The 14,686-nt window shown below is 38.6% G+C and overlaps 1 protein-coding gene across 1 annotated transcript; it reads left to right on the forward strand.

The window, feature by feature from the left end:
* Positions 1-3,839: 3,839 nt before the first annotated feature.
* LOC130949562 (uncharacterized) lies at positions 3,840-4,952 on the forward strand. Its single transcript, XM_057878244.1, has 2 exons — positions 3,840-4,466; positions 4,680-4,952. Exons 1-2 carry the CDS (start codon positions 3,840-3,842, stop codon positions 4,950-4,952), a joined length of 900 nt encoding a protein of 299 aa, XP_057734227.1.
* Positions 4,953-14,686: the final 9,734 nt, after the last annotated feature.

Genomic DNA, 14,686 nt, shown 5'->3' on the forward strand with positions numbered 1-14,686 from the left:
TTTATCTTTTCAATCTAATTTATGAACGTTTCCATGTTAGAATTGATATCTTTATTTAATATAATTTGAGGTATTTCAGACTCATGATTGCTTTCTTCTATTTATTATATAAATAATTTAGATTTTTCCCTTTTGGCTTTGGTTGATTAATTGGTAACTCTTGAGTTGTCAAACTCATTGTGATTGATAATTGTTACCTTTGCTGATTAATTTAGTTTCCTATAACTCTAGTCTTTCCTTGAGGAGTTGACTAGGACTTTAAGTGTTAAATTAATTTGTCCACTTAATTGACCTTCATAGTTAGAGGTTGACTTAGTGGGAGCAAAAATATAATTCTCTTCACCATTGATAAGGATAACTATGATAGGACTTCCAGTTTTCATACCTTGCTAAGAGTTTTATTAGTTATTAACTTATTAATTTTCTACAATCCATTTTTCTTGTTCAAAACGTTTTCAAAACCCATAAACACTGTTTTTTATAATGATGCCAGGGCATCTAGGCCAGTTTCACTGACCTTTTCTTTTCTGTTTTAGAGTAGTTTTATTCATTTTCTTAGGAAATAAGTAAGTTTTGGGTAAAAGAACACTTGATTTAGACAAATATTGTGAATTTTACATTATTTCATGATAATTATGCAAAGATTGAATGTTAATATGGATGATGCATGATTTCATGACTTGGATTAGAGCTTTGATGCACTTTATTTCTGTAATTTCAGGATAAAGGAAGCAAGGAAGGGCCACGTTAGCATCCACGTTAACCTAGTTAACGTAGGTACTAACGTGGAATAGGGATAAGCGTGCAACGTTAATGAGAAAAGTGAACACGAGTAACGCCCTCGAAGCCATCATGAGCCACGTTAATTGCCACGTTAACTACATTAACGTGGTAGTTAACGTGGAGACAAAAAAAGACTCCAACGTTAGTGGTAATTGTAATCACCACTAACGCTGCAAGATGTGGCAATGAACCACGTTAAGAGCCACGTTAACTAAGTTAACGTGGACTCTAATGTGGAAGAGAGGAACAATGCCAATGTTAGTGACACTCACCTTTGTCACTAATGTTGGATCAAGCTTACATTGCCCACGTTAGTGGTCACGTTAAAACCACTAACGTGAAAGTTAATGTGGAGTTGAAGATGATGAGCCAACATTAGTCACACTCACCTTTGTCACCAACGTTGGGATGGCATTCATAACCATGTTAAGAGCCACGTTAACTTAGTTAACATGAGCTCTAACGTGAAGACTAGGGGCACAAGACAACGTTATTGGGAAAGGTGAGTCCCAATAACGCTTGCGAAGATGAGACATAACCACGTTAAGAGCCACGTTAACTTAGTTAATGTGAGCTCAAACGTGGAGACTAGGGGCACAATGCAACGTTATTGGGAAAGGTGAGTCCCAATAACACTTGCGAAGGCTTGTAAGGCAACGTTAGTGGGGGGGGAACGTTAGTGAGAAAAGTGATTACCACTAACGTTCTCGAACCCATAATGTCACTCAGCATTAACGCCACTAACGCCCCAAGCCAAAGTCCATGCTTACATCACTTTCTCTCTGCAACTAAAACTGAGCCCACTGAAGATTCCCAACTGCTTCAACTTAAGATCAAAGGCCCATATCCAAGACTTGCAGAATTGATAAGAAGACCAAGAAGAGTAGTATATATAGGAGTAGTTTTGAACTAGAAAAGGTATCGGCACATTGGAGGAAACTACACTCTGTATATTTTACTTTTCTGCAACTTCTAGAGTTAGAATGTATCTTTCTTCTTCTTCATTTCCATTTTCCTGAGCTATGAACAACTAAACCCTTTTCATTGGGTTAGGGAGCTCTGTTGTAATTTGATGGATCAATCACAGTTTTCATTATTCTTCTTCTTTCTTTTCTCTTGATCTTACTAGAAAGCTTTCGATCTTCATCTAATTGGATTGTTATCTTGGGAAAGAAAATCTCCATAATTGGATCTCCTCTGAGCCTTGGAAAAGGGATGAGGAGATCATGCTAGAAATGCTTTCTCATGTTGGACCGAATTGGGGTTTGGATGGGTATTGTGAAATTTAACCTTACCAACACTTTGATTTGGAAATACATGTGGTATAATCAGTGACCATGCCTCATCTCTTCTCATGAGCAATTAAATTAAGGACTTGGGCATTTGTTCGAGTTTAGAGAGATTGGATTGCCAAGGAATTGGGATCCAATCACTTAAGATTGCCAAGGAGATCAATGAATGCATTGATTGAGGAAGAGATGAGAATGAACTTGATCCAGAGAATGCAACACCTCCTGAACCCAATGATTTCTCCATTTCTTATCTTACCCATTCTCTTTATTTTCTGTTATTTACTATCATGCTAATCACCCCATTTCCCATTTAAGATTCTGCACTTTATTTTCTGTCATTTACTTTCTCGCCATTTAATTTTCTGCAATTCTATATCCACTTTCTGCTTAGCTCAACTAGAGCATTCTTCCAATTAAAATTGCTTGACCAATCAATCCCTGTGGGATTCGACCTCACTCTTTTGTGAGATTTTACTTGACGACAACTCGGTATACTTGTCGAAGGAAATTTGTTGAGAGACGAATTCCTATGCATCAAGTTTATGGCGCCGTTGACAGGGATTGATTTTGAATCAACAATGATTAAGTTGGAAGATCACTAGATTGAGCATTTTTTTTCTTTTGTTCATTTTGTTTAGCTGTTTACTTTCAGTTACATTTACTTCTTCCCTTTCCTTATCTTCCCTTTTATTTTCCCACATTATTTACAATTCTGTTCACTAACCCACTAACTGTTTGACAATTTGCACCACTCACACTAACAATCACTTTAACCATTTTCTGCAATTTATTTCTTGTTGTGAGCTGTGCTGGTTGTATGACAGGTAGAAGAGGGGAGACCTCAACATCCTTTGATTCTGAACCTGAGAGGACTCTCCTTAGAAAAAGGAGGAATGCAAGGGGAAAAGAGTTGTTGGAGCAGAGGAAGAGGAAGAATTCTTTGAAACAATCATGGAGGATAACCATGAAGGAGAAGCTCATAACCATGCCAGAGATGGTCATGGGAATCATTCTGAGCCAGGAAGAAGGGTTCAAGGATCTTACATCAACACAGACCCAGCCAGCTGTAGAAGCAGCATCCAAAAGCCAACCATACATGCTAACAACTTTGAGCTAAAACCCCAACTCATCACCCTTGTTCAGAACAATTGTTCATTTGGAGGAAGTGCTTAAGAAGATCCCAATCAACACCTAACCACCTTCCTGAGAATTTGTGACACAGTGAAGTCTAATGAAGTCCACCAGGATATCTATAGGCTGATCTTGTTCCCTTTTTCACTCAGGGACAAGGCATCTAAATGGCTTGAATACTTCCCAAAGGAGAGCTTAACAAATTGGGAAGATGTGGTGAACAAATTTTTGGCAAGATTCTATCCTCCTCAAAGGATCAACAGGCTGAGAGCTGAGGTACAAAATTTCAGGCAACAAGATGGTGAGACTCTCTACGAAGCGTGGGAGAGGTTTAAGGATTTGACAAGAAGGTGCCCACCGGACATGTTCAATGAATGGGTACAGCTGCATATTTTCTATGAGAGACTCTCGTATGAATCAAACAAGGCAATAGACCACTCATCCAAAGGATTTTTGAACAAGAAGAAGACCATTGAAGAAGCCATAGATGTCATTGAAACTGTAGCTGAGAATGACTACTTCTATGCTTCTGAGAGGAGCAACATTCGAGGTGTAATAGAACTGAACCATGTTGATGCACTACTAGCTAAGAACAAGATGATTTCCAAACAACTAGCTGACCTTACAAAGCAAATGGAGAAGAACCAAGTTGCAGCTGTCACCACACAATCATCAACCCAAGAAGGAGTGAACACAGAGGAAGGAGGTGAATGGGAGCAAGCCAACTATGTTGGTAACTCACCATGGCAAAATCATGATCCATACTCTAAAACTTACTATCCAGGATTGAAAAACCACCCCAACTTTGGGTGGGAAAACCAACAAGACCAAGGCCAAGACCAGAGACGTCAAAATCACAATCCTAACAACCATGTTGTCCACCAACATTCATCGCAAAGATCATATCAACAACCACCTAACCACACTCCTCAACATCCATATCAAAACCAGCATAATCATCCTCACTCTTATAACCCAAACCCACCATCATACTCTGAGGATAGACTCTCTAGAATTGAAAACTTACTTGAAGGTTTATGCAAGGAAGTCCAGGACAACAAAGCATTCAAGGATGATGTGCGAACCAACATCAAGAACCAAGGAGATACCATCAAAAGGTTGGAATTCCAAGTAGGGTATCTATCCCAGCAAATTCCTAAGTCCACTGACAGCTTCCTAAGTGACACAGAGAAGAACCCTAAAGGAGAAGCTAAGAAAGTAAGATGGGAGGAGTGCAAGATGGTCACCACTAGTGATGAAGTGAGTGTGGGGGAAGCAGTCACATAAGCAAAACATCTTCAATACAGTCCAGAAGATAAGCATGAGAAGAGAAATCAGGAACCCAATCCTTCAGAGAAGGAGAAGCTAAAAGAAGAGGGTCTGAACCCATATGCACCCTTTCCTCAAAGACTCAAAGGTGGTGAAGCAAGAAGAATATACTCAAGGTTCATTGATATGTTTGCATCCCTTCAGGTAAACAGACCATTCATTAAAGCTCTCCAACAGATGCCTGTATACATTAAGTACATAAAAGAGCTGTTGACCAGAAAGAGTTCATTGAAGGGTGGGCAAACAATACTGATGAACAAGGAGTGCAATGCTCTCATCCAACCACAGCTACCTATAAAAAGGAAAGACCCAGGGAGCTTCCATATACCTTGTACTATAGGCGAAACAAAGATTGACAAAGGGCTTTGTGACTTGGGAGCAAGCATCAACTTAATGCCCTTCTCCCTCATGAAGTAGCTCCAAATCAATGAACTAACTCCTACTGATGTAATTATCAGATTGGCTGACAAAACTTAAAAATAGGCAATATGAATAGTTGAAAATGTGTTGGTGAAGTTTGGGAGCTACTATCTTCCCACAGATTTTGTTATCCTGGAGATGGAAGAAAGTCATCTCAATCCAATCATCTTAGGAAGGCCATTCTTAGCCACTGCTAGAGCACTTATAGATGTGGAACGGGGGGAGCTAATCTTAAGGATACATGATGAACAACTCACCTTCAATGTCCTCAATTCAGGGCAAGAAGCAAGTCAAGAAAACAAAGAATTAAGAGAATGGCACAATGAAACACTGATGCAAGAAACAAACAATGAAGCACAAATAACACAATTAGAAACCCCATTGGTTGGGAAGCCATATATTCAGGAAAAACCTCATTCAAAGGTGACTCAAAGGGAGCTGAGCACACCAGAGTCATGCAAAGCTAGCAACAAGGAGTTTTTAGAGAAAGAGTCCATAGAAAGCAAGACAACATCAATGGAAACAAGGAGGAAAGTACCCAGAAGGTGGAGAAACAAGAAGATCCCTACAGAGGATTTCTCCCCAGGAGATGAAGTGATCTCTGCTCACTATCCAACCATCCCACCTCATCTTCCTACTACTCCATCTCAGCTACCTTAAGTATACGTCATCAACAAAGTCTTGTCCTATAGAACATATAAAGCTTATCAATAAGGCCAATGGACATAGGTTCACTACAAGGGGAGAAGATTTCAAGCACTATCAGCCACCTTGACAAGGACCAAACGTCAGGCTAATGACGCTAAAGAAGCGCTTCATGGGAGGCAACCCATGATTCTTATCCCTTCTTTTAAATTCTTTAGTGTTAGTTAATAAAGTAAGATCATGAATTTCAAAACAACTTTGACAAACATTCAACAGAACCCTTATATGCAACATATAGTGAATAACAAGTTTGGTGTTCAAGGCATATTAAGATTGCATGAACACAATTTATGTCATTTTGGGCTAAGAGTCTTGATTAAACCCTTAAACACCACATGATCACAAACTAAGTTTGGTGTCACCAATGTGCATATATGAGCATCAAAGAAGTCAATTGTTTTGTCTTCATGAAGATCATAAAAAAAAAAATTTACGGTAGCTAGTTCCTATTTTAAATCTTCCCACCAAAAATTCAATTAATTTTTTTTGTACTCCTTTTATCTTGTATAGGAAATGAAAAAAGCGGGGTTGGAGTAGATTGATGGAACAACCAATGGAAGGAGGTTCGGCCACTTCAATTAGGTGGGTTATACACTTGTCTTTAAGGAGAACCCCTTGGAAAATGTTGCCATGCAAGGATGAGAAAGGGTCATCTTTGAAACCGATGCAATCAGTTCATAAATATGATGATCCTTGTGCTCACCTTGTGCCAAACCCCAACCGTCCGCTATCAAAACCGTACCATTGATCTACACCCTTCAAGCATTCACTACTCTTCTATATAACCCTTTTCACCCAATAACTTTCCATTCCAATTTATCACCTTCAAAATACACACCATACATTCCCTCTTCCACTAAAGAATCATACACACTCTCATAAGCCTCATCTTGTGAATCGCAACCATCACCCATGGCATCATCGAGTTCAAAAAGGAGAAAAGGGAAGGAACCTATGGAACAACGTCCCTTTGACGAGAAGAAATTCAGAAGCTTCTACCATGCATTGCAATATGGGTGGATGGCTAACAAGGAAATTATATATGAACTAGGCTTCCAAGTGAGGAAAACTGAGTGTCCCAGAATCATGGAGAAGGTGGAGAAGAGAAGATGGAAACTCCTCACTGACCCGGTCACAAAAGTAAGCGCAACCATGGTAAGGGAGTTTTATGCTAATGTAGTTAGGTATGATAAACAGGATGACTCCTATACGAGTTTCGTGAGAGGAGTGACGATAGATTTCAGTCCCATGAGCATTTTGAGGATATTAAACTTGCGAGCCATACCCTTTGAAGAGGAAAGCTACCAATCGAGAATGGACAATAGCCCTAATCATGACCAGATTTTGAAGGATATTTGTGTGCCAGGGGCAGATTTAGATAGAAATCCCAATGGGAAACCCAACTTTATAAAAAGAAGAGATCTTCTTCCGGAGGCCAAAGGGTGGTTCGAAATTGTGAGGAGAAACATCCTCCCTGCTGGAAACAACTTAGAAGTGAACCTCAAGAGAGCAACAATGGTGCAATGTATAATGAAAGGTAGGGAAATCAAGGTTCATGAACTCACATCTCAAGGGATTCGAAAAGCTGCTGAGAAGAGTGACTCTGGAGGAAAGTTAGGCAATCCAAGTACCATATTCTGTTTGTGTAAAAAGGCTGGGGTAGTGTTTGAAGAGGAAGACCCTGAATGGATAAAGGTGGGCATTCCAATTATAGTTCGACGGATGCGAGCTGTTGCAACTCCTCTACCTCAGCGAAGGCAAAGAAAAAAAGCAGCTCATCAAGTTACAGAAGGACAAAACCAGGAGGAACAAGACCCAACCACTTTGAACATACATCAATTATAAGAAGCCATAGATAACCTATCCAGGCAATACCTGGAAAACCAAGGGGCACAGAAAGAGCTTCAATTACAGATGATGAGTCATGAAGAGGAATCATTTTCCAATTGGAGAAGTCAGCAGAATGAGTGGTAGAAACAATTGATGGAGCAACAACTAGAACAAGGGGGGCAGTGAGGAGAAGCTTTCAATTCAATAAGCCAAAAACAAGATCAACAGCAAGAAGCCATCCAAAGGCTAATCCACATCCAACCACACCAAGGTGCACATATTCATCATATGCATCGAAGACAAAAAGAGCAAGCAGATATATTCGATGAATACAGAGCTTTTTCTGAAGGAGTGTATATGAGCGAGACAGGATATCACATAAACACTCAAGCTAGGCTCGGATACCTAGTTGGACAACTGCCCGTGCTGCATCCAGGAATCACAAAGTATGAGGATGTAAAAGATGAGCTAGCACGAGAGGAAAGAGAAAGGGCTGAAAAGAGCCATGAATCAGTAAGGAAGGCATTAGAAGATTGGAAGAAAGCCAGAATGACAAGAATGCAGGGAAGCACAAATGGACACAAAGAAGACAAGGAAGCAAAAGAGTGGAGTTCCTTCTTGTTCTCTACCTTTTCAAGCTTTAAATAAGGAAAATCATGTATGAAATAGAACATGCTTCCATAGTAGCTTAGGATTTTCAATTATGCACTTAAGTTTCATTGTTGTTAAAGTCTATGATTACTAGTCTAGTGTCCTTGGTTTTCAACTTCATCTTACTTTAATTTTGGTGTTGTGATGCCAGGGCATCTAGGCCAGTTTCACTGACATTTTCTTTTTTGTTTTAGAGTAGTTTCATGCATTTTCTTAGGAAATAAGTGAGTTTTGGGTAAAAGAACATTACATCTTGATTTAGACAAATATTGTGAATTTTACATTCTTTCATGAGAATTATGCACAGATTTAATGTTAATATGGATGATGCATGATTTCATGACTTGGATTAGAGCTTTGATGCACTTTATTTGTGTAATTTCAAGATAAAGGAAGTAAGGAAGAGCCACGTTAGCATCCACGTTAACCTAGTTAACGTAGGTACTAACGTGGAATAGGGATAAGCGTACAACGTTAATGAGAAAAGTGAACACGAGTAACGCCCTCGAAGCCATCATGAGCCACGTTAATTGCCACGTTAACTACATTAACGTGGTAGTTAACGTGGAGACAAAAAAAGAATCCAACGTTAGTGGTAATTGTAATCACCACTAACGCTCCAAGATGTCGTAATTAACCACGTTAAGAGCCACGTTAACTAAGTTAATGTGGACTCTAACATGGAAGAGAGGAACAATGCCAACGTTAGTGACACTCACCTTTGTCACTAACGTTTGATCAAGCTTGCATTGCCCACGTTAGTGGTCACATTAAGACCAATAACGTGAAAGTTAACATGGAGTTGAAGATGATGAGCCAACGTTAGTGACACTCACCTTTGTCACTAATGTTGGGATGGCATTCATAACCACGTTAAGAGCCACGTTAACTTAGTTAACGTGAGCTCTAACGTGAAGACTAGGGGCACAAGACAACGTTATTGGGAAAGGTGAGTCCCAATAATGCTTGCGAAGATGAGACATAACCACGTTAAGAGCCACGTTAACTTAGTTAACGTGAGCTCTAACGTGGAGGCTAGGGGCACAATGCAACGTTATTGGGAAAGGTGAGTCCCAATAACGCTTGCGAAGGTTTGTAAGGCAATGTTTGTGGCCATGTTAGTGCCACTAACGTTGGAGTTAACGTGGGCCATATAGGGGGAACTGATGAGTGGATAATTTATACGCTTTTTGGCATTGTTTTTAGTATATTTTTAGTATGTTCTAGTTAGTTTTTATTATATTTTTATTAGTTTTTAGTTAAAATTTACTTTTCTGGACTTTACTATGAGTTTGTGTGTTTTTCTGTGATTTCAGGTATTTTCTGGCTGAAATTGAGGGACCTGAGCAAAAATCTGATTCAGAGGCTGAAAAGGACTGCAGATGCTGTTGGATTCTGACCTCTCGGCACTCGAAGTAGATTTTCTGGAGCTACAGAGGGCCAATTGGCGCGCTCTCAATTGCGTTGGAAAGTAGACATCCTGGGCTTTCCAAAAATGTATAATAGTCCATACTTTGCCCGAGATTTGATGGCCCAAACAGGCGTTCCAAGTCAGCTGAAGAATTCTGGCGTTTAACGCCGGAACTCGCACAAGAATGGGACTTAAACGCCCAAACTGGCACAAAAGCTGGCGTTTAACTCCAAGAAAAGTTTCTACACATGAAAGCTTCAATGCTCAGCCCAAGCACACACCAAGTGGGCCCGGAAGTGGATTTTTATGTAATTTACTCATCTTTGTAAACCCTAAGCTACTAGTTATCTACAAATAGGACCTTTCACTATTGTAAAGAAGAGCTTTTGATCATGTTTTTATGATTGAACCCTCTTTGGGAGGCTGGCCATTCGGCCATGCCTAGACCTTGTTCTTATGTATTTTCAACGGTGGAGTTTCTACACACCATAGATTAAGGTGTGGAGCTCTGCTATTGTTCTTCCATTCAATTCAGCTTATTCTTGTTCTAAGATATTCATTCGCACCCAAGAACATGATGAATGTGATGATTAAGTGACGCTCATCATCATTCTTACTTATGAACGCGTGCCTGACAACCACTTCCGTTCTACAAGTAAACAAGGCTTGAATGTTTATCTCTTGGATTCCTTAATCAGAATCTTCGTGGTATAAGCTAGAATTGATGGCGGCATTCAAGAGAATCCGAAAGGTCTAAACCTTGTCTGTGGTATTCTGAGTAGGATTCAAGGATTGAATGACTGTGACGAGCTTCAAACTCGCGATTGTGGGGCGTTAGTGACAGACGCAAAAGAATCACTGGATTCTATTCCGACATGATCGAGAACCGACAGCTGAATAGCCGTGCTGTGACAGAACGCGTTGAACATTTTCACTGAGAGGACGGGACTGTAGCCATTGACAACGGTGATGCCCAACATACAGCTTGCCATGGAAAGGAGTAAGAAGGATTGGATGAAGACAGTAGGAAAGCAGAGAGACGGAAGGGACAGAGCATCTCCATACGCTTATCTGAAATTCTCACCAATGAATTACATAAGTATCTGTATCTTTATTTTATGTTTTATTCATCTTTTAGTCATTAATCCTCCATAACCATTTAAATCCGCCTGACTGAGATTTACAAGATGACCATAGCTTGCTTCATACCAACAATCTCCGTGGGATCGACCCTTACTCGCGTAAGGTTTATTACTTGGACGACCCAGTGCACTTGCTGGTTAGTTGTGCGAAGTTGTGATAAAGAGTTGAGATTGCAATTGAGCGTACCATGTTGATGGTGCCATTGATGATCACAATTCCGCGCACCAAGTTTTTGGCGCCGTTGCCGGGGATTGTTTGAGTTTGGACAACTGACGGTTCATCTTGTTGCTTAGATTAGGTATTTTTCATCAGAGTTTTTAAGAATGAATTCTAGAGTTTCAAGGTGATGTTTTCATCATCACCAAAGCTGATTGATTCTCATCAATTTAGCTCTTGAATGCAATATCCTGCTGAAGCTTGGCTAGCCATGTCTAATTTCTTTAGACTAAAGCTTTAGACTAACATTGCAAGATTCCTGGAATTCTTATTAAAAATTTTGAATCTCTTTATTTTCTTTTCCATATAATTTTCGAAAAAATCCAAAAAAAATTATAAAATCTTAAAACCAAAAAAATAATTTTATGTTTCTTGTTTGAGTCTAGTGTCTAATTTTAAGTTTGGTGTCCATTGCATGTTTTTAGTCTTCTAATTTTCGAAAATTACATGCATTATGTTCTACATTTGATCTTCAAGTTGTTCTTGATGATTTCCTTGCTCTGATCTTTAAATTCTCTTGTCTTGAGTCTTTTGTTGTTTCTCATATGTATTCTCAATTTGTTAGTGTCAATAGTATACAAACTTCTAAGTTTGATGTCTTGCATGCATTGTTTATTTGATCTTAGTGGCATTTTGATTATTCCACATTATTAAAAATTAAAAAAAAATTTGTTTGTGTCTTTTCAAGTCAATAATACAGAGAATTGAAGATTCAGAACATACAGCAGAGGAATTACACATAAAAAGTTGGGCGTTCAAAATGCCCAGTGAGGAAGGAAAAATGGCGTTTAAACGCCAGCCAGGATACCTGGCTGGGCGTTTAACGCCCAAAAGGGTAGCATTTTGGGCGTTAAATTCCAGAATGGATACCATTCTGGGCGTTTAACGCCAGGATGGCACAAGAGGGAAGATTTTGTTTTTAACTCAAATTTTTTCAAGTTTTCATAATTTTTCAAGATCAAATCTTTTTCAAATCATATCTTCTCAATCATATATTTTCAAAATCAATTTCTTTCCATTTTCAAAAATACTTGCTAACAATTAATGATTTGATTCAAACTTTTCAAGTATGCTGCCTTTTTTGTTGAGAAAGGCTTAATGTCTGAATCATATCTTTTCAATCACATCTTTTTCAAAATTAATTTTCAATCATATCTTTTTGATTTCTAATTTCAAAATCTTTTTCAAAAATCACTTTATTTCTTTCCCACTCTTAGTTTTTGAAAATCATCAATCAATTTTCAAAATTCTTTTAAAATCTTTTAATTTATTTTCGAAAATTCTTCCCCTCTTCTCACATCCTTCTATTTATGAACTAACACTCCTCCTCAATGCACAATTCGAACTCTATCTGTCTTGATAAGTTCGAATTCTTCTACCTCCTCCTTCTATTCTTCTTTTCCTCTGACACTTCAAAGAATCTCTATACTGTGACATAAAGGATTCCATATTTTCTTGTTCTCTTCTCTTTCATATGAGCAGGAGCAAAGACAAAAGCATTCTTGTTGAGGCTGACCCTGAACCTGAAAGGATGATGAGCGGATATTTTGTACGCTTTTTGGGGGTAATTTCATGTGGATTTTAGCATGTTTCAGTTAGTTTTTAGTAAAATAATATTAGTTTTTAGGCAAAAATCATATTTCTGGACTTTACTATGAGTTTGTGTGTTTTTCTGTGATTTCAGGTATTTTCTGGCTGAAATTGAGGGAGCTGAGCAAAAATCTGACTTAGGCTGAAAAAGGACTGCTGATGCTGTTGGATCCTGACCTCCATGCACTCGAAATGGATTTTCTGGAGCTACAGGAGTCCAATTGGCGCGCTCTCAACGGCGTTGGAAAGTAGACATCCAGGGCTTTCCAGCAATATATAATAGTCCATACTTTGCGCGAGGATAGACGACGTAACTTGGCGTTAAACGCCAAGTACATGCTGCTGTCTGGAGTTAAACGCCAGAAAAACGTCATGATCCGGAGTTGAACGCCCAAAACACGTCAAAACCTGGAGTTTGACGCCAAGAAAGGCCTCCACACGTGGAAAGCATTAGTCTCAGCCCCAGCACACACCAAGTGGGCCCCAGAAGTGGATTTCTGCACCAATTATCTTAGTCTATTCAATTTCTGTAAACCTAGGTTACTAGTTTACTATTTAAACAACTTTTACAGACTTATCTTGTACCTCATGACATTTTCAGATCTGAATTTCATACTTTGTGACGGCATGAGTCTCTAAACTCCATTGTTGGGGGTGAGGAGCTCTGCAGCGTCTCGATGATTTAATACAATTCCTTTGTTTTCCATTCAAACACGCTTGTTCTTATCTAAGATGTTTATTCGCGCTTAGCTGTGGAGAAGGTGATGATCCGTGACACTCATCACCTTCCTCAACCTATGAACGTGTGCCTGACAACCACCTCCGTTCTACATCAGATTGAATGAATGTCTCTTAGCTTCCCTAATCAGTTAGTTTCGTGGTATAAGCTGGATTGATGGCAGCATTCATGAGAATCCGGAAAGTCTAAACCTTGTCTGTGGTATTCCGAGTAGGATTCCGGGATTGAATGACTGCGACGTGCTTCAAACTTTAACCTGCTGGGCGTTAGTGACAGACGCAAAAGAGGGATTCTATTCCAGTAGGAGCGGGAACCAACCGGTGATTGGCCGTGCTGTGACAGAGTGCGTGCATAGCTTTCACTGCGAGGATGGGAGGTAGCCATTGACAACGGTGACACCCTACATAGAGCTTGCCATGGAAGGAACCTGCGTGTGAGAAGAGGATTTCAAGGAAAAGTAGAAACTCAAAGGACAAAGCATCTCCAAAAGACTCCAAGCTATTTATTCCCCAGTGCTGCAAATCAAGTAACGCTAATATTCTTTATTATTCCCATATATTCCATAATCCTTTATAAACAAATAACTCTATTGTTCAAGTAGCCCAAACAATTTTCTTTGACATCCTGACTAAGATTAATAAAATAAATATTGATTGCTTCAAACCAATAATCTCTGTGGATTCGACCCTTACTCACGTAAGGTATTACTTGGACGACCCAGTACACTTGCTGGTTAGTTGAACGGAGTTGTGCCCACAATTCTACAAATAATACATTGATGCTATATTGATGTGATCACAATTTCGTCCACCAAGTTTTTGGCGCCGTTGCCGGGGATTATTGAGTTTGAACAATTGAAGGTTTATTTATTTCTTAGATTAGGAATAATTTATTTTTATTTTTATTTTTATTTTATTTTTTTATTTTTATTATTATAGAGTCATTAAATCAATATTGATAGGATAGTTTCTTTTCAAAAAAATTTCTTTTCAAAATTTATTATTTTTCTCTTAATTAATTGCTAATTTTCGTGAGTTTTAGTGTCTTGTTCTAAGTTTGGTGTCACTTGCATATTTTATATTTTTCTTTGAAATTTTCGTGTTATTGTTCTTTGTTTTTCCTTAATCTTCAAGTTGTTCTTGTCTATTTTTCTTGTTTGATCTTGAGTTTTTCTTGTTTTGTGTCTTTTTCTTATTTTTCTTGTGCTTTTTCAAAACATTAACTTTTAAAAATTATACTTTTATCCATAAAAATAACACATCTTTAAAATAGTTACATTTTTAAATCAGTTGGCTAGAGCGTTGGCTTATGTTCTTGGCAATTGGGCATCTTCTTTTTAAAATCTTTTTCAAAAATAATTTTTCTTGATTTAATCTTGTGCCAAACTTTAAGTTTGGTGTTTTCTTGTTAATTTTTCTTTATTTTTCGAAAACTTGTGTTGATTTT

This window comes from Arachis stenosperma, chromosome 9, assembly GCF_014773155.1.
Source record: "Arachis stenosperma cultivar V10309 chromosome 9, arast.V10309.gnm1.PFL2, whole genome shotgun sequence".
Taxonomy (NCBI): domain Eukaryota; kingdom Viridiplantae; phylum Streptophyta; class Magnoliopsida; order Fabales; family Fabaceae; genus Arachis; species Arachis stenosperma.